Raw genomic sequence first — 20,607 nt, forward strand, 5'->3', positions numbered from 1 at the left:
ATTTGTTGATTAAAAAAGAACATTTGCTAGTGGGATTATTGAAAATGTGACTGGGGGTAAAGCATCAAAATAATGTAGTTATAAAAGGGATTAAAAAAGTGCCTTAAAATCGTAACACATTTTTAGGTTACATGACATTATCGTTTCCATTTATTTTTTCGCATATTCTTTTCTCAGACATTGACGAATGCAGTGGTCCAGGCAACGGTGGCTGCTCCAATACGTGTCTGAATAATGTGAATGGTGGTTATATGTGTACATGTCCCGCTGGTCTGGTCCTAAGTAATGATCAGCATACTTGTGAAGGTAAGTAGGACCACATTCTTTGACTTTGGTATTTGTTATCATTATCCATTGTGGGAAGTACTAGTTATTTTTAAAAAATATTCTGTCGTGCAATTGATCATGGCGTTCACTACCTACACTGTGATACATTTTACCCTAGTAATTCAGCAAAGTATTTTTCCAGTATTTTAATCTATTTTACATTATTTTATACACCATAGCCTAGTAATAAATTCAACCATATGAAGGCATTATGTAATCAAATATTTTAATTGTTACTTAATGCTACCCATGTGTTACAGATCGCTCATATATCAATACTAATTTCATTCCAGATATAGATGAATGCAGCCGCAACCAAAGCACGTGTGATTCAAGCCAGATATGCTTGAATCTGATTGGCTCATACTCGTGTCTGGACGCTCTGAACATTACTTTTACCGACCTGGGCAACCAGCTCTTGGCCTCAATGAACGGTAAGTCTTTTGATGAACTTAAATTTTTTATTGTAAACATTTCTTCTTTCTTTATTTTTTTATTCATATTCTTATTACTTCTTTTTATAGGACATAAACGACGACATTTTAATGATATTATTTATTTATCTTTTATAATTTTTTCAGTATTCGTTTTATGGACGACCCACTACTTTCAAAATCACAGTATTGAAAAGTTGTTTGGAAGTTTTTTAAATTCGCCATTCATTCAGTTTAAATTGTGTGGGGTTCTCATTGTGCACAGCGTAGTTCATTTGTTGCCTTTTCAATTCCATTGATAGCACTGAGGGCAGTCAATGTTACAGGAATTGTAGAAATGAAAAACAAATTGGAAGCTGCGACAGTTGGTGAGTTATATAGAATTATTTATTCCCTGTGCAATTATTTTTCTACAATCGCTTTAATGAAACTGATGGAAACACAAGATAACTCGTGAAAACCAATCCCCCACCCCTCACGAAAACTTAAGTGTGCATAATGATATTTTATGAGGTGTATGAAAATAATATTATATTCTTCTCTCAAATCCAAAATAGCTAAAAAACTCTTCTATTTTGCTAAATTGATATTTTTTCCACTTTTGATCTTGTAAACATTTTTTTTTTCAAAATTTTTCATTCAAATTTGTAGATCTTGAAACCGCCAAGACCGGCTTCCAACAGCAGGTGGCCACGAATCCTCTCTGCTCGTCTCCGAGCCAGCTGCTCTCCACTACCGTCATGATCATCTTGATCGTCTGGCTTATCGTCCTGACTCTTATCATGCTTATCCTCGTGATCTGCCTCATGCTGAGGCGGAACAGCATGCGCAAAGAAGAAAAACTACGGAAAGACTATTATAGAGAGTCAATGTACAAAGCGAACTTTCAGTTCCCAACCATGTCCTCGCGCTATGCGTGAAGTTAGTTGAGGATATGTCTATGCAAACACTAGTCTGCTTTTTGCATCACAACAAGTAGTGTAAAGCACTGGTCAGTTGAAAAAGGAAGTGAAACTTTTCACTGATATTTTTATATGAAATCTCGTTTCTTTGCCAATCAAGGCGACACATACATGTATGTAGTAAAATCCCACATTATTATATACACGAGGGGTCAGTAGTTTATATGATAACATATTAATGTTACATTGTTATTTTATATATAACCAGAACGATATTTATTGTATGATGTGATACGAATTCATTCGAGGAAGTGGTCCTCGTGATATCAACATTCCAAGACCCTTCCGTATCCTTTTATAAGCGTGGTTGATCTTCCACTTGCTCTTCATTTACACAGTATTTCTATTAGATTGTGATTTATTGTCAGTCTAGGTTGTTAAATTGTAGCCATATTAAAGTTATGACAAGAAAATGACAGTTTAGGGATGTCATTGTTAAAGCTACATGTTTTTGATTAGATGATGTTATTCTGTTGTACGAACGTTGAACAGCAATAAACTCATTTACAATTTTTTCTAGCGTGGTTTATACTGTTTCTCCCCAAATAACACTCTTATTGACCCAATCACTGGTAATCGTAATTATAAATGATCATATTGAGTCTATCTTAGTTTCTAAGACTATAATATTTATTCATTGATGAGAAACTAACCTTACTAGTTTTAGCTGTTTAAGACAATGGTTTGGATCTTTTAAAGGCAAACAGGACAATTTTTAACTATAATTTACTTCTATGTAGACTTTGAAACGTTCCTTGATAAAGAGATTAAAATTGAGCTGAATTATAAAACATCTCAGTTATTACATGTTTTATATGTTTATTTTCTTGAAATAAATTTCGATTCTCACAGATTATTAAAGAATGACTTTGCCGGTGAGATGGTCTCTAAAAATTATAAAAAGTAGGTTATGATATGGCGTATAAAGTATACTTGTAGACTATTGTTCCTGAGACAATTTTTTTTGTCAAGTAAGCTGATCTCGGTGCTCATGATATCCTCTTCAGAAACTTTGTATAACATAAGACATCCATTCCAACACCTGCAACATGCATGACTCATGATATTTAAGAGAAAGTCAGTTGATACTGCTATTTGTAAAGTACAATCGTATCTATATACTAACCATTAACATTTGTCATGCTATGAGAAATTCGTTAGCACATCGATATATCGTCGCTTCCTTATCACATCCATGTCGTGGCATTTTTAAGTCACTATCATTACAGTGCTTTGGAAAATGATTTTTGTCCCAAATTTTCATGATTCAAAAAATGAAAGAAAAAAATGCATGGAATGAAAAAATGGAGATTGTTTCATAGTGCTCTCTCCACCGGAGAGACCTCGCTCTCGTGGGGCTGTTGCCGACGGTCGGTTCAGCGTCCTACGACGAGTTGCTGGCCAGAGGGAGATTCCTGGGTGGAGAGCGACACGGGTGAGGTGATGTTCTTGGCACAAGTGAAATGAGTCGTAGTAATGTAGTGATCACTTTCGTCTGTTTCTCATCCAAGTGTTCCTGTGTGTTATGTTAGAATGTCTTCTCCTGTTGCGTTTCCCATACTTGCCAGTGTACGTGAATTCGGCTGCGTTCCCGAGTCCGACTACGACGCAAGCACCCAGACCGCTGCGATGGAAGTTCAGGACCCCTACCTCTTCCCAGCGTTTGGTTTCCATGTCATACTTTTCTACTGAACTCATTGTGTTTTGTCCTGAAAGCAAATAGATATTCACTTTATATAAGGAAACAATGAGAACAATAATAACATAGTGCCTTACTTATGTGATGAATTAATACATCTTAAATAAATCAATAAACTGATTACCTTAAATAAAAGAAAAAGAAAATAAAAACATCCTAGTGATGTGCTTACAAAAATACAGCAGTATATTCAGTATGTATTACATAATGAAATGACAAGTGATTTATAATAACATAGTGCCTTACTTATGTGATGAATTAATACATCTTAAATAAATCAATAAACTGATTACCTTAAATAAAAGAAAAAGAAAATAAAAACATCCTAGTGATGTGCTTACAAAAATACAGCAGTATATTCAGTATGTATTACATAATGAAATGACAAGTGATTTATACAGGTCACCCGTCTGACTACGCAACGAAACTGGCTGAGAATTCATCGTGTAATAAACTTGCTCATGGAGACCCTACTGTTCATGTCAAAAACTTGCCATTGAATCCGCCAATGACGTAAACGCTTCCCTCCAAGACCACTGTTGCAAAGTTGCTCCTCGCCTCCTTCATGGTAGAAATAAGGGTCCACTTGTGCGTCCTTGGGTCATATTTCTCACCTGAGGTCGTGAACGTCATAGACAAATGAAAATAGGTGTACCACGCTAGACTAAAACAACGTTAGACTAAAATTCCACTGGAAAAATGCTGCCTATAACTGCTTATAATAGCCTACTATTAAGTTTGTTAATTTATTTGGTTTTATCCGTACAAATATCTATCAAAGCCAACCACGCACCATAATTTTTCTTAAAATGCAATAAAATAAATAAATAATGTAAAAAGCCGAATATGAATAAACCTTACACTTTAAAATGAATAAAACGCCACCACACTTACCGCACTTCCTCCTTGTCTGCGAGACGTCGTCATAGCCGCCGATGGCGACTAACATGTTGTTAACAGCAGCGAGTCCGGTTCCGCTACGGGGATGGTTCATGGTCGGTAAAAGTGACCACTGGTCGGTGACAGGGTCGTACCTCTCCGCAGAATTCAAACAAGATTCTCCGTTAAACCCACCTGCCACGTACAACTTCCCTTGAACGACAGTTTTAGAGTGAGATGCTTAAAGAAAAGTTCTGAAGAAAATCTTTATACGTGCAATTCTATTTTGGGTCATCTTTTTCGAGTATTTGGTATTACGTGAGAAGATATATTAAAGTACACAAGTATTACACTTAAATTCTACGAAGGTAAATAGTCCTACCATTAAGCTCTGCCGCGCCTCCGTCACTGCGCTCACAAAGCATGTCTGAAACGAACGACCAGCGCTCCGTCAGCAGATCATACTTCTCTACGGTCCGCAGCCTACCCACGGGATCGGGTGTTCCCGGCTCGTAACCGCCACATGCGTAAATGCAGTCGCTCACTACACCAGCTATCACATAGCACCGTTTTGTATACATGGGGACTTTTTCGCTCCACGTCTTACTTGCCGGATCGAAACATCTCATTGTGTTATAGTAACGTTTCCCGTTATAACCCCCCATGACGTAGATTTTGTTGTGGAGCGTAACGACTGCATGGTATGCCCTTGGATAGTCACGGTCTTCGAGTTTAATGTGGGAAAACCAACAGTCCGCTCGGACATCATACGCTTCAAACTGAGCTGTGGGACTGCCTTCACTCCAACCTCCTATCGCAAAAACCAAACTTGATGGAACGCGAGGACGAAACATGCATTTCAAGCGAGTGGTCGGTAGAGTGTGGGACAGCGGCTTTTCGTATTCCTTCACATAGGCCTCCGCTTGATGATAAATAGCAGAATCCAAAAGGTTTACCAGAGCTGGATGTTGACGGACCAGTGGCATTCTTATGATTCGATGAATAAGATCTGGATCACATAGTCCAAAGCGAACGTTTAAGAGAAGTTTTTCTCCTAATTTTCCCTTGTTCTGGTCACTTAGATCTTGGTGACTTATCCAAGAAACAATAGCGTTGAAAACTTCTTGTTCTGACTTGACGTTCAATCTATCGTCGCTAATTATTTCTTCAAAACATTCTAAGTCAAGCCCCATCATTTCTTCATGTTTACAAACCTCTGTGAAATTATTCAAAATGTATCTGAAAACTGTTTCTGCTAAATTCACAAAATTGAAGAGTTTTGCAAAGTTCCAAATTCCCACACAATTTTCTGGCTGCAAACTGGATACGGCATACCTACAGCATTTAGTCACAAGACCGTCCATCTGAAAACGATCAGCTATCGGCAGCAGATGTTCCACTTCATTTTCCGATATTTTTGCATCTGATGTGTACGCAAACTCTAATATCTTTTCCATTATTGCACAGGTCACATCTGGGATATTCACCACCGCAGATTTCGTCTCTTTCATTCCGTTCAGAAAAACTGCTTGGAAGTATGGACTTGCGGCGGCAAGGACACATCTGTGTGCGCACAAATGTCCGTCTGCCAATGTTAATTCTGCATCGCATAACGATTGCTCTGTTCGAAGATAATTCAGATTTTGGTGAAAATCTGTAAAAATATTTGCGTAATTCATTGAGATGATCAATATGCTGAAATGTACATCTTCTGTTGATTCAATTCTAATAAACATAGAAGTCGTTACAACGTAAATCTTGACGTACTCGTGCTACGTAGACGAAACCTCATGACGTCATTTGTCAAGGAGACGTCGTTTGTCATGTTACTGCGGGACTGGTAATATTTTATTCTACTTTTGCTGTGCAAACAAATATTATCACATATATTGGCATATTTTCACATTAAATATCTGATACAGACGTATTTGATGGCTAGTAAAGTTTAGTCGGATATCTTAAAATGTGCAGACGTCGTGTTTTAAATTGTTACTCGTTTCTCGTGCGGGCCCACTTAAGAAACAAGGCTGTTGAATTCTTATTCATTTGAATTTGAATAAACGTCTTTTTCATATAGTAATATCTCATACATTTTTAATTTCATAACTGGATCAAATTCAGTCCTTTAGGCCTAGTCGCTTTCAATTTCATTTGAATGCTAATAAGCTTCAATATTTTGACGTGTTCAGAAGTGAATATTCATGCTTGAGTGCTCAACGCGTGCATTCTTGCTCACTAAGAGCCCCTTGAAAAGACAAATAAAACTAAAGCGGCAACGCCATTGTTATTTACCTCGAATGGAATTCTATGCTTACATACGGGGACTTCGGCGACCCACGGCACAGTAAAGCGTCTCTGTATGTGGATGTCAGGTGAAAAAGCTGGAAGGCTGTCCAGGATAGAAGAGAACCGAAGGGGAAAAGTACAGTTCTACATGGCACGTTGATAATTACTTCGCGAACAGCTCTCTGATTATCAAGGTAAATAATGTTTTGCATACGACAGTTTGCAAGAATGGCCTGTCAGATTGATCGTCGTCAACTTCGAGCCTTTAGCAGGTTCAGTTGCTTGTCTTGGTCGATATTGACGATGTCAGCCCTTCACGTTTGTAGTATAAAACATTCTAGTATATTTCATTTCAAAATTCAGGTTTTTGCATACAAAATACAAATATATAAAAGCTCGGTCTTCACCTGAGCGTGCTAGGTCTATTGAGTTATGTACTGCGCCCTTTAAAGTGTAGCCTATTGTTAACATTATTGAAAGCTTTTTATTGTTAACTTTCACCAAGACGTATAATGTTCCCTTTTGTCCTAACCAATCGATATTTGGAGAAAATGTTAACTTATGACTGAAACGCGAACCGGCATTCATAAAATTCACACTTTATCAAAAAGGTTCTATAATATAGATGCGAATCTTTAAAACGTGGTAACAAAGGAATTTTCTTTAGGGTCTTTTCTTCATACTCGAACTTACGCCCCATACTCATAGACGCCATCGGTCTACGTGGATCGGCCCAACTCTGCAGGGACTCTCGCCGACTGCAATCAGCGTAACTGAATGACACGCCTCCTCCTGGCGTTATGTAGAATACAGAGAAGCTGGTGATTGTAGGAGTATGGAGGAGGAGGAGGCGTGTAATTCAGTAGGCCTAAAGCTGTTTGCACTTAGTGAGAGCCCCTGCAGAGTTGGGTCGATCCACATTGACCAATGGTGTGTATTGGAATGGGGTCTTAGGCTATATTTAAATGTGACACTTTGTTTATGTGTCATATGAAATTATTAGAGTGTAAAGAAAACTCCAACGGATGAGAACTGCAGGGTTGTCCTTCGTAAGTGAAAAACATCCGATTCTCCGTAGAAATTTACCTCAGCACGCTTGATTTCATCCGATCATTATATAACAGCTTGTTGCAAGCATGTTTGTTCAACCTTAGATATTGATACTATGTCTGAGGTAATTAATAAAGAAAATCACAATTGCTTACGAAATCGTTAAAATAGAAAGTACCAATCCAAGTTTGTTACATAAACAACACCGATTTCCGTTAATATTTTATTGTCTCTTGATTAAGTGTCGTGCTGACTGTTATATTGGTTGTAGGCCTATGCGAAGTGGACCTTTGGAACCAGCCAGTCGAGGTCATATGCAGTGGTTGCAACAGGTCAATTATCATTGTCGTGATTTGAAGCTATTAATTTCTTTTTAGGCTTACGATGCACATATGCTTTCTATATAGAAAACACTCGTGATAACTTCAGCAAACGCTTCCTTCATTGCTAAGGTATTCCTACTATCCAAATGTCGTTGAGACAATTACGAACTCTAAGCCCCTACGAACTCTAACTCTAAGCATTCTCAATTCTAAATTCCTGATTTTTACGTTACAAATGAAATTTTCCAATCTCCATTTTCATTACGAGACTGGCTAAAAAATTACAAACTTTGAACTCACTTTTTTAAAATTGTAATTTTGCCAATGGCTTTGGATATGGTATACTTAGCATGCCTCGGTAAGTTATGGTAAAGTGTTGAAATTCCAGGAAAATTATAAATGTGCTCTGTAAAGGTCTTATCGTTATTGTTTAACTTGAACCATTTCAGATGGTGCGCTGCAGTTGTCATGTGTTTGTAGCGTTGGTTGTAACTCTGGTGTTCATTCCTGGTGTTGCAGCTCAGACAGGTATATTTTACATTTACTTCGTAAGCAGTGTTTTTTTTTTTTTTTTTTTTTCAAAACGAGTTATTTAATTTCTCATACTGTTGTTGGAGGCAGGGCTTTTATCAACCACGCCGGTCATAAGGGCAGAAAGTAGAATGTGTGTGTGTGTGATGGGGGGGGGGGGGGGGGGGGGGGGGAAGGGGGGGAGGGGGGGAGGGGGGCGCAAAGGTAATCGCTCGGTCCTCTTCTCCCTCCACAGTGGCTGATGTTTTTTTTTAAAGGTTTTCTCCCTCACTTAATATTTGCATCTTACTCATCTGTATTTCATTTTTAGAAGAAATCAATTTTTCGTATTATCCCCCACTCTAAAAAACTTGACGTGACCAGAAGAATAAGAGAAACATGAAATTAAACTCTACTCGTCCGTTATGCAATACATAATTATTCTAACCACACCTTATCCAACATGGAGGACAATGATAAAAAGTAAGCAATAAACATTGCTGACAACTAAACTACAGGGTTACCACTTAATATGGAATATTTTTTATCATTGTTATTTTTTAGTGCTGATTAAATTTTTTTTGGCTTGAGTCATTAAAAAAGTATGTCACTGAGTGATAATAACATCCAGTCTTCTGTTGTGAGAAATTTTGGTCAATAATATTAAATCTGACATAAGATGCCATTCAAAAGAAAGGAACACCCCCAGAAAACCATATCAACAGTTTGATGTCAGTATAAACTTTAAGATAAGATATTAAAGAAAATGATAGCCTCCGGACAGTGATATGTTACACAGTCAAAGAACTCACTACAGTAAATCATGAAAAGTCAGTAATTGCGGGTATGACCTCCAGCAGCCGCTTGCAGCGCCCTCATCCTACATGGCATATCCTGTGACACGTTTTTTAGAGTTTGGGTGGGGATATCATTCCACGCAGTGATATTTGCCTGTCGCAGTTCATCACTATTTACCGGCCGAGGACCATAGCTATTAATTCTGTGAGTTACTTCCGCCCACAGATTTTCAATTGGGTTCATATCTGGAGAGTTTGCAGGCCAGGGCAGTTGCTGAACCCATTGGTTTTGAAGAAAAACAGTGATTCTGCGGCCTCGATGTGGGGTTGCGCAGTCGTCTTGGTACACAAAGTTGTTCCTGAAGATGAATCTTACCAATCGAAGCATTGTTTGCTGTAGATCGTCTCTGTAGGAATCCTGGATGAGGTTGCCTCCTAGAAAAACCAACTGGTTCTGGGCACCGACATGAAATGCTCCCCAAACAGAGACGTTACCATCCCCTGGTTGCACCCTAGGCAGTACACAATCATTGTTTTATGCCCCTCGTACACGTCGGTGGACACGGGTTCGATGATCAACCCTAAAAAATCCATATCTGGCCTTATCACTGAAAACAACATGATTCCAGTGTTTTGGCTGCAAACGCACGTGGTCCCCAGCCCTTTGCAGACGTCGCTGTATATGACCTGCTGTTAACAGTGGTCTCCCTACTGGCCTTCGTGCAAAATAACCGGCTTGCAGAAATCTCTTGTTCACGTGGGACCTTGAAACGGGCGTTTGAATGACATTCTGCCTCTCTTTTCTGAGGACACTGGTTGTCTTTGTACGACCAGCACGGCGTCCACTAAGGAGAAGGCGATCCTGTCTTCTTGGTGTGATACGCAGACACCCTGGTCGAGGTATTGGAGTAGGTGCCCCTGTAGCAGCATTTCTTTAGAGGACTTCACAAACGGTTCCTGATAAATGTTGAATTACCTGGCAATGGCTGTCCGTTTCTGGCCATTTTCTCTGAGAGCAAGAATCCTATAGTAAGCTGCGTTGCCTTGTTGTCGTACCATATCTTCACTAAGGTACCTGTCAAGTTTCAGAGCGATCCCCTTGTTGCTTCTCTAAACACGCTCCAAAGATTGACAAAACCCATGCGTTTTTATACAAGGGCAGAAATTGCCGAAAAGACCACCCCTCATATTTCTGACCATAGAACATGCAACTGCATGCATCAATTGTTTCGAGAGTTGTGTGGTAATTAGGTAACACACCTGGCTACACATGGAGTGACACCTCAGCTTTGGATTTAAAGTAGTTAGAGAGAAATTAAATATTTTGTAGAAAATTTATTCGCCAAAAAATAATATTCCATATTAAGTGGTAACCCTGTATGTCAGGAAAATCACAGTATTTGTTCAGACAAAATGTACTCTCGTCCTTTTTTCAACGTCGCGCCTTTTGATTCCTTCTCTAGTGGCTCAGTTAACTTGTAAAAACAATACATTTTATTAGCTTCACTCACTCCAAAATTTTATTATCCGCAGGGGACAACGCTGGTCGACAGTTTGTCTTAGCGTACATGGAGAACAAGGTAGAAGTTCCCACAAATGAGCCTCTGGAACTACACGTAGCTACTCAAAAATCGAACGTGCGGGTAACAGTATCAGCTCCCAAATTCACAGGGACTACTGTGAATAGCAGTGTATACATGCAGAGTGAGGATGTGCGTATCATCACTATCCCAAGTTCCATGAGGATGGAAGGATCGAGAATAGAAAACAAAGCCATCCTGGTTGAAGCCACTGATGATGTCATAGTGTACGGAATTAACAGAGAGCCTTTTTCAAACGATGGGTTTCTGGCTCTTCCTGTCAGTGCTCTGGGACGTGATTATTACGTCACAACGTACAGCCCGCCCACTATCATGGCTGAGATTGGAGTTGTTGCGGTCGAAGACAGCACGACACTGACAATATCATTACCAACACACACTGATGGCCTCTCTGTTGCTTTCAATGGGCAGACGTACGCTAAAGGACAGGAAATACAGACAACAATCTCTGCATTCCAAACCCTCCAGCTTCAAAGTGTCTCCGATTTGACGGGCACGCGAATACGATCGAATAAAAACGTAGCCGTTTTCTGTGGAAACGTCCGTACAAGCGTCGGGGTAGGGGACTCTCGGGACCATTTGGTGGAGCAGATCCCCCCTGTCACGTCGTGGGGCTACACATTTGCAGTGGTGCCAGTGCCGGGAAGAACGCTCATCGGTGACTTGATCCAGATAATCTCAAGGGATAGCAACACGCGTGTTGAGATACGGGAGGCAGGGGCTACGATGCGCGTTCTTGATTTCAGTAGAGCTGGCGAAAGCCAGAATATTACAACATCCCCAAACGGCTACATATCCATTACCTCTACCGGTGGCCCTATATTAGTCACTCAGATAATTTACAGCCAGTTGTCAATGAGCGAGCTATCCGACCCGGCCATGATAATTGTCCCGCCAATGCAACAGTACAAAACCAGTTATGCTTTTGCAACGCCAACGGTAGCCGATAGAGGATACACCAACTACGTCTTAATCGCTGTCCATAAAAGTGCCAAGGACGCCATTTTGCATAATAACGAGTGGCTCCAGCAATCTAACGTTGTTCTTTGGGAAAGCATTCCTGGAACTGAGTTAGTAGGAGCCAGTTTCAACATATCGTCTGGCCGACACTTTCTGTGGCATTTCACGTACACTACCCCGTTCATGCTGATACTGTACGGAGCCGCAGACAAGGAGTCCTACGCATTCCCTGCTGGTATGAAAACCGGAGCAGTTCAGCAGCAACAAGTAAGAGAAAACCAGCGAAATTTTATCTAAGCACATAAGATTATTTCAGCATTTCATGACCTTTATACACATACTTAGGCCTACGTGTCTCTTGTTTGTTCTTTACATACACAATCTTCACATTTGGAAAGTTCCATCATAAATGCAGTCCAAAGCTTATATTAAAATTTACCAAGCAGGGTTTGCTTTTGGTCTTTGAATATAGGTTTCTTCTGATCTTTTTCAGACATGCGTGGCACCACCAATGGTACCGGGGGATTCGGTGGATAACGATTGTGATGGACAGATGAATGAAGAGAAGTGTGACAAAATGGGTAAAATTTTCTATATATAGATCTTAGCAGATACACATACACTGTGTATATTGTTAATGTCTCATGTTGAGTAAAGATAATATTTGGGTTCGGCTATAAGATTTTTGGGTTATAACTGTAAGACAAATGTATGAATTTGCTTATGAAACATTATGATTTAACTCTTTCTTTCGCGATATGCTTTATTCTTGCACATGTGAATTTCTGTGATATATTTTAATAGATAACGATGGTGACGGGAGAGTGGACGAAGATTGTTCTGGTACGTATCCAGAGCTTTGCTCATAAATAAACCGAGAATATCTACTCCGAAATTTAAGTATTCAATATTTCTTTATATAATCTTTTTACAGAGACTGAAACAACTTAGTTTTAGTGCATTAACTTATCAATAGTTGTTGTGTATTCAACTTGTGTTACAGTTGCACTGGATTCAAAGGGTTCGGACTTTCTGGTTATGTATCTTAACAACGTCGTACAGGAATTCACGGACCCTTACGACCTGGAGTTATTCATAGCGACAAGTTCCAACCAGCCGGTCCAGGTGGACATCACTACACCCAGATACGCTTTTCCTTACGTGAAAAGTTCCGAAACCGTCAACCCGAACGAAGTCATCAGATTTCCCATTTCCCCGGAACTCCGAATGGAAGGAACAGACGTTTCCACCAAAGCAATCCAAGTTACAGCGACAGGGACAGTGGCTGTGTACGGCGTGAATAAAAAGAAGTTTTCAGCGGACGCTTTCTTGGCCTTTCCAACCGACACATTAGGGACTGAGTATTACACTGTGAGTTATGCCCCTCCTACAATTGCAAGTGAGTTTGGTATTGTGGGCGTGCAAGATGGAACCTCTGTGACAATAGAACTGCCTTCTTCATCCCGATCTTCAATCAGCCTAAATCTTGGTGGTCGCACGTACAACAACGGTGACAGATTCAGTCTTATTCTGAATAGATATGACACTCTGCATATTCAGAATTCGGCTGACCTTACCGGAACCCGTATTACGTCCTCTCAGAAGATAGCCGTGTTCAGTGGGAACGTCAGAACCAACATAGGCATTGGCACGTCTCGGGATCACCTTTCTGAGCAGATCCCTCCCGTTTCGGCGTGGGGAAAAGAGTTTGCAACGGTCCCCATTCCCCGTAGAACGACTGGAGATTTCTTCCGCATCATTGCCGCAAGAGACAACACTAAAATATTGCTGAGGTACATTGAAAGTGGCGGGGTCACCATCCAAAGGGAATTCATCGACATTCAGACCGCCGGGGATTTCGTAGAAAGAGTGGTGCCATCCAATGATTATTTATATCTTATTGCCAACGAGCCGGTCCTGATGGTCCAGTTTGTTTACAGTCAAATATCTGACACTGAGACAGCAGACCCATCTATGATAATCGTCCCTCCCATGGAACAGTATGCCTTCCAGTATAGTTTCAGCACCCCTATATATTCTGGGGGAGTGGTTGGTGGGGATTACACACACTATGTGCTAATGGTGGCGCCTGCGGATCAAATTGATGGGATTCTGCTCGATAGTGAAAGACTAAGTATCAGTAAACCTGGACTTGTATGGACACCCATAGCCGACACCACGTACTCGGGGACGTATTTTAATGTTTCAAGCGGTGTGCATCACATTCGCCATAGCTCAAGCGGTGTCGCCATGATGGGAATTTTGTATGGCAAAGCAGACAGAGAGAGCTACGGTTTACCAGTGGGGATGCAGTGTGAAAACATTGCTTTTGTAAGTATGTCTGTGATAAAATTACTTCTTGAACTCAAGGTAAAAGAACAATCTAATTATGTTTTTCAAACAAAGATAAAAGATAATTTAACCGTTTTCTTCTTCTACCCAACATTCATTCCTCCGAATCATTCTTCCCGTGCAATAGGTATATTTTACGTTATATATGATAATTATTGTGCCCATATGGATAATCACAATGTTGTTTCCTTTCAGAGTTGCAACGCTCCACACATGGTAAATGGGGATGGACATGACAACGACTGTGATGGGAGAGTGGATGAGGAATATTGCGATGGAATTGGTAAAATTTGACGTTTGCTTATCTTCATATCAGTTTTTTTGTTTACATATATTTCATTAACATTTAAGTAAGAGAAATGTTGCCAATCTTAATCATTCTGCTTCTCTGTGGTTAGATTTCAAGAGTATTTTATTGGTAGAATTTAAGATGTTTTATTGGCCTCATTACAGATAATGATAACGACGGAAAAAAGGACGAAGACTGTACAGGTAATGAGTTCAAAGAAGCAATTATAAGACAAGCTGGATATATCTCACTACAAGCGTAACATTTAAGGAGCACTTTGGGTGTGCTTTAAGGCTTATAAAGCGAAAACCTAGGAAGTGTGTGGGAGCCTATGGCTCCCCTCACGGACTTCAAGATTTGGGATGTTTATGCCTTATTATTTAGCTTTTTAGAAGTGTAACGAATGGTAACTCTTTCTCTCAACACTGTTTCTTTGTGATAGTCAGCATATTACTGGATGCACTGTTGTACCCACAAAGCATTTGCCATCAGTAAGATTTTTTCATTGCGTTTTGTCACTTCTAAGCAACCTTGCGTTCACTATAATGATTATTGAAGTCTTATAAAGCTGAACTTTTTATTTCATCCAGAAACTTTGGACTCGAGTGGGAGAGAATTTGTCATAATGTTTATGGAAAACTCTGTTGAAGACCCAGTGAATAGCCCCCTAGAGATTTACATCGCAAACACATATCCAACCGTTACCGCAACAGTCAACGTGACAACGCCATTATTTAGCCCTGCAATGGACGAAAGCGTCACCGTCAGCCCTACTGAAATGAAAAGGTTGACTATGGCCAGGACCATTCAGACGACTGGAACAGGTATAGCTAACACGGCAATTCTCGTACAAGCTACCCAAGACGTTAATGTCTACACGGTCAACAAGGAGAAATATTCAACTGACGGCTACCTCGCCTTTCCAACAGACGTTTTGGGAACGAAATACTTTGCAGTGTGTTATTATTCCACAGGAAGCAGCAACAATTGCCAGTTGGGTATTGCAGCGCTGTCAGTTACTGTGGATGTTCAGATCGAAATGCCGAGAGGCCGCAGTGTTCCGTTAACTGTGACGTATAACGGGTACACATACAGAAGCGGAGACGTGATAAATCTGCGATTGACCAGATACCAAACGTTCCAGGGACAATTCAGTGGTGATCTGACTGGTGCCGAGATTACCGCGACCCAGCCCATTGCAGTGTTCAGTGGGAATATTAGAACCACTGTGGGGAATGAATCTAGCTACCGTGACCATCTGGTTGAACAGATGCCTCCTGTTGAAACGTGGGGACAAGAGTTCTTCGCTGTTCCATCTCCAAGGCAAACCAATGGGGACATATTTCGAATAGTAGCAAGTGACCCGGCAACCCGCATTTCAATATCAGGATTTGGATTGACCCAAGAAGAGGTTACGATAGGGACCAGTGACTTTGTGGAAAGATCCTTCCCTTCTGGTACATTTGCTCATATTTCAAGTTCTAAGCCAGTCATGGTGGTGCAGTTCACCAGGGGTCAAGCTGTTACCAGTGATGTAGGAGATCCGGCAATGGTTCTCGTACCGCCTGTCAAACAATGGCAGTCAGAATACACGGTCACGTCTCCGCAGCAAGCCGGTACTGGTGCAGCATACACCAATTACGTCATGGTAGTCGCAGGAAATGCAGATAAGGACAACATAAAAATCGATGGCCAGACTTTGGCATCTCTAAGTTCTGGTCTGTCTGGCTCCATAAAGCGCCGTTCTCTTAGTTCTCCTGTGCAGTGGACTGAAATTCCAGGAACTACGTACGCAGGGACTGTCTTCCAGCTACCTGCTAATGCGCAGAGAGTCACCCATTCTGGAGACTTCATGGCTATGGTGTACAGTGCAAGTGACAAAGAGAGCGTTGCCATGGCAGCTGGAACACGGCTGAAGACTTTGATACAACCAAGTAAGTCTTTCCATTAAGTATTGCGATTTATTTAGTTTATTTGCTTTCTAAATTACTGATTGTGACAATATTGGTATCACCAAGTATTATATTCCACACTTCTTTCTCTTTACCTTATTACTGTTATTCATGCTAATGAGTGGTTTTATATTTGGTATTCTCTTGAACTGAGATCAGAGATTTCATTTAGTAAAAATATTTTTTTCTTTCATTGTGGTTTTGTGTAATGATGATGAAAAAGGAAATTGTTTCGAAAATCATGCTTCATAGGTAGAACACACTTTCGTAACGATTCCATTTTAATAATAATATCTTCAATCGTCCATTTATCTAGTTAACGGAAATTGGGGAGCATGGGGAGAATGGGCCCCTTGTTCTGCGTCCTGCGATGGAGGGAGTTACTCAAGAAGACGTGCGTGTAATGACCCCGCCCCTAGCAATGGCGGGGGAAATTGTGTTGGCAGCGATACTCACGTCCAAGTTTGTAACGATGTTCCGTGCACAACCAGTAAGTGGTTATTAAGATTTTGACTGATTTTGCTTAATGACTATCGTGATCTCTTTTCGTGGTATTAGTGCTCCTGAATTGTTTTGTGATGGAGGGTGATATGGAACGTTCAATGCATTAAGAGTACGGTGGGCTGGGCGTTGTTCACATGTAGTGTTTATGGAGTACATTTGTCGTTTGTAGCGATCGTTGGACCTCCTGGACCGCAAGGACCACCTGGACCTAAAGGTGAAAAAGGTGCCCAGGGCCCTGCAGGACCCCCAGGGCCAAAAGGACAACGCGGGCAGCAGGGACCGGAAGGGCCAACAGTACGTTATAGTTTATTGTGTGCCCATGGGGCGCCACAGCTGAAATGCATTACTTTTAGGCACGCAATAATCATTAGGCCATTATATACCAGAAATTTAATTTCCCTGAACATGTTAACGCTTTTCCCTGAACCATCAAGGTATAGAAAGTAGCATTTCCAAGTCTTATTCCCCGCATTATTTCAACAGGGTCCTACTGGTGCTCAGGGCCCGGCAGGTATCCAAGGCCCTCAAGGAGTATCTGGGGTTCCAGGGGACACAGGTCCCAAAGGTGACAAAGGTGTGAGAGGCCCAGACGGTCCAGTTGGTCTTACCGGACCCACGGGTCCACAAGGCATAACTGGACCTACAGGATCTACAGGAGCCAAAGGGGACAAGGGCGAGCAGGGAGTGAAGGGGTCGAAAGGCGACAGAGGTGCAACTGGTATTCAGGGCATTATAGGTCCAACGGGCGCCAAAGGCGACCAAGGTGTTCAAGGACTCCAAGGATTAAAGGGCGATATGGGAGTAGCGGGGCCCATGGGACCTATGGGTCCCCCAGGAAATAAGGGTTAGTGCGTATTTGAATGTGTAAATATTAATAAAAAAGTTTTTCGGCCCTTTTTTATAACCATAGTTTTAATAAGTTTCAAACATAATGATATCAATTTTTTTCAATAATCATTTGAAAATGGTCATTATTAAGATAATAAAAATGTGTAATGTGCACCACAGCGGAAATCCTATCTTACAATTTTTATTTAATTTTTCAGAGGTGGACGAATGCCAGACTAATAAGGGAGGTTGCAGTCACACCTGTATGAACTCCTACCTGTCCTATCGCTGTGTATGTGACGCCGGGTATCAGCTGAACGAAGACAAGCATTCTTGTGCCGGTGAGGGAAAGCCTGTTGTCAATCACATTTAGTTGTTTCGTCAATATTGAACCGGTGTATATAACATTAATGAAATACTTGTTCGGACTCGAGCATATTTAAGTTTCAAGTGTGCTATTTTATTATAGATTAAAAAAAGGGTCATGCCAAAATAGCGTCTGCTTGAACTTTTTAAGGCTGCTATCAAAAAAAGAAAGTGCATTTTCCATTTACATAAATTTACATGGATTTGAATATTACCAGCGCCTCCTTTTTTCTACCACCTGATGTTGTCGTTATTGATGTTTTGTCAATCATTTTAGACGTGGACGAGTGTGGCAATGACAATGGCGGCTGTGACCAGTTGTGTTACGACGCAGTAGGCACCTACGTCTGCGCGTGCCGGACTGGGTTCAGACTGAGCCCCGACAGACACAGCTGTGAAGGTACTATTACTAAATAATGTATTATTAAGAAAGGGGGTTGAAAGCAAATAATAATAACAGATCAATAATAATAAGAAAAAATAGAAATCAAAATAAATGAATATAAAGTTTAAAACATTTATGTCAGCCATGGCTGGATCTGTATCGTTGAATGTATTACATAGTGCGGGTGCTGTATTGAAAAGCTGTGTCCGTAAGTGATTTCAAGAACTTGTTGTATTTTATGTGTTCTATCTCAGATGTTGATGAGTGTGCTGTCAATAATGGCGGGTGTAATTCAACACAAAAATGCGTCAACACTTTGGGGAGCCGAAGTTGCGTGATGACCATTTCGTCGTCTGTTGACTCCTTGGCACAATCGCTGCAGCTGAAGGTCACAGGTAAGTAATCATTCGAAATATCTCATTCTCCACTGTCTACAAAATCATACTTATTCATGAGTTTCAACATACCAAGCAGCCTCTCCCCATAAAAATGATTTGATGGACAGTCTTGATTCCATGTCAGGTAAATATAGAATAGCAATCTGTTATTCTTTTCCAGTGTAGGGCTGTTGTCGCAAACTGCGACAACAGCCCTACACTGGAAAAGAATATTAAATCGCCCCAAAGGGTCCTCAGGTGTTGTATAACAGAAACAAAAGGAAAATCTTTTCTCTGTAGTAGTACACTGATTTTGTACTCTTGTTCCAGAATTAACGACACTCTCGGAAACCATGTCTCAGGTTGTGAAGGACCAGACGGCCGCTCAATCGTCTGCTCAGACCGGCAACTGTGGCTATGATGCTACACTAGTGAATGGTTACCTCATCATCGGCATTATTATATGGCTGATTGTGGTCACCTTAGTTCTACTGGGACTAGTTATATATCTGATTTACAAGAGGGGAAGAGACAAGAAATGGGAGAAAACGCAGGAAAAACTCTCAAGAGAATATTCATATTCCAGAAATTCGCCTTCGATGTTTTCTGCAGTGAAAGCATATTAATTAAAGGGTTGGCAGATAATACATTTTAAACACGTTAAGCAGTATGAACGTCTGCTTCGGCGTTTTTTTATAGTATTGAATTTACTTACAAATTGCTTAATTAGTTAAATGCAAAACCATGCGTTTCAAGTTTTGTGAAGTATTAAAAAGCAAATTACATGTAGTTTAAAGGAATGTCTTTCGACATGATAAATGTACATGTAATGCCCTCCTTAGACTGATATACTAAATTGTGATAAATTTATCATTACCTTTATAGATCTCCTATTTGTCAATCGTTTTTAAATCAATTTTGAGGAGTTATTTATTATTTATTGACTATTCCGTCCATTCCTGCTAAATGTACATGTACATATATGCTGTAATATGGTGTTTATCTTTTTTTTTTACCTTTTATTTAACATATTTTCACGATTGATATTTTGCGTTTTGCATCAAATACGGATATTTGGATAATATCTGCATCGATAGAAATTTGCTGTGATTTTTGCTTTATCTGTGATTTTGCTCACATTGAGTCACATTTTCATATTTATTGTACAGTTGATTTGCTATACACACTAAGTTCGATTTTTGAACTCTTTGGCGAGTGCTATATTTTTGTGTCACAGCGTGCTGCGAATTCATGATCATGATGTAAAAAATGTCACTGAAATAAAGATGCTATTTTCACAAAAAAAAAAAAAAACAATTTTTTTTACATTGTACAGATATGGTGCACTTGAATTGGGTCTCCAGTAGGTTTGTTCCAGGTTCGTTATAGGCCTACAGGTTGCCAGAAAAATGTATTTAAAGTAATCATAAAAATTGTTTGATGTTTTTGATACACTTATGAATTGTTCTGTCTTCATTTTGAGATATACATTCTAATAAACTCGCTTGCAAGGTCAGTTAACACGAGTGAATAGGCCCAGCAGCGAAATGACATGAAATAAAAGGAATCCAGATATGCTCATTACAGCATGAAGGTCGTCTATTTTACTTTCCGCCTGTACAAAATCAACAAAAGTGATAATTTATTTCTCATAGTAGCGCTACATACACAGAAGTTTCGACTGTATAAATTACTATAAAACCTTTAACAATAGAAATTATAATAA

General features: G+C 40.1%; 3 protein-coding genes across 8 annotated transcripts in view; 2 read left to right on the forward strand and 1 right to left on the reverse strand.

Annotated features, from left to right (window-relative positions):
• Positions 1-2,237, forward strand: part of LOC106163538 (uncharacterized) — a 37,783-nt gene extending 35,546 nt beyond the window's left edge. For all 5 annotated transcript variants that reach the window (XM_087004233.1, XM_087004217.1, XM_087004222.1 and 2 more), the window contains 4 exons: positions 178-306; positions 621-761; positions 1,064-1,129; positions 1,413-2,237. In XM_087004233.1, the coding sequence (XP_086860359.1) occupies positions 178-306; positions 621-761; positions 1,064-1,129; positions 1,413-1,681 (605 nt within the window). In that variant the 3' untranslated portion in view covers positions 1,682-2,237. The remainder of the gene's footprint in view (positions 1-177; positions 307-620; positions 762-1,063; positions 1,130-1,412) is intronic.
• A 191-nt stretch (positions 2,238-2,428) lies between these two features.
• LOC106163525 (kelch-like protein 10) lies at positions 2,429-6,480 on the reverse strand. Its single transcript, XM_013541131.2, has 4 exons — positions 4,684-6,480; positions 4,317-4,514; positions 3,917-4,036; positions 2,429-3,432 (listed from the first exon to the last, which is right to left on the reverse strand). The coding sequence occupies exons 1-4, from the start codon at positions 6,035-6,037 to the stop codon at positions 3,209-3,211; spliced, it is 1,896 nt and encodes a 631-aa protein (XP_013396585.2). The 5' UTR covers positions 6,038-6,480; the 3' UTR covers positions 2,429-3,208.
• Positions 6,481-6,629: 149 nt separating this feature from the next.
• Positions 6,630-20,195, forward strand: LOC106163541 (uncharacterized). 2 transcript variants are annotated; one of them, XM_087004287.1, is made up of 17 exons: positions 6,657-6,781; positions 8,015-8,089; positions 8,410-8,488; positions 10,801-12,095; positions 12,322-12,409; positions 12,633-12,671; positions 12,832-14,159; positions 14,376-14,463; positions 14,634-14,672; positions 15,060-16,403; positions 16,738-16,911; positions 17,095-17,219; positions 17,409-17,769; positions 17,972-18,094; positions 18,397-18,519; positions 18,759-18,899; positions 19,212-20,195. In XM_087004287.1, exons 3-17 carry the CDS (start codon positions 8,410-8,412, stop codon positions 19,505-19,507), a joined length of 5,643 nt encoding a protein of 1,880 aa, XP_086860413.1. In that variant the 5' UTR covers positions 6,657-6,781; positions 8,015-8,089; the 3' UTR covers positions 19,508-20,195. The 2 variants fall into 2 exon arrangements, with proteins under 2 accessions (XP_013396611.2, XP_086860413.1); XM_013541157.2 differs by lacking the exon at positions 8,015-8,089 and having other exon boundaries at positions 6,630-6,781.
• The last annotated feature ends 412 nt before the right edge of the window (positions 20,196-20,607 follow it).

The sequence above is a fragment of the Lingula anatina genome, chromosome 1, assembly GCF_051362555.1.
Source record: "Lingula anatina isolate TDL-2025a chromosome 1, LinAna3.0, whole genome shotgun sequence".
Lineage (NCBI taxonomy): Eukaryota > Metazoa > Brachiopoda > Lingulata > Lingulida > Lingulidae > Lingula > Lingula anatina.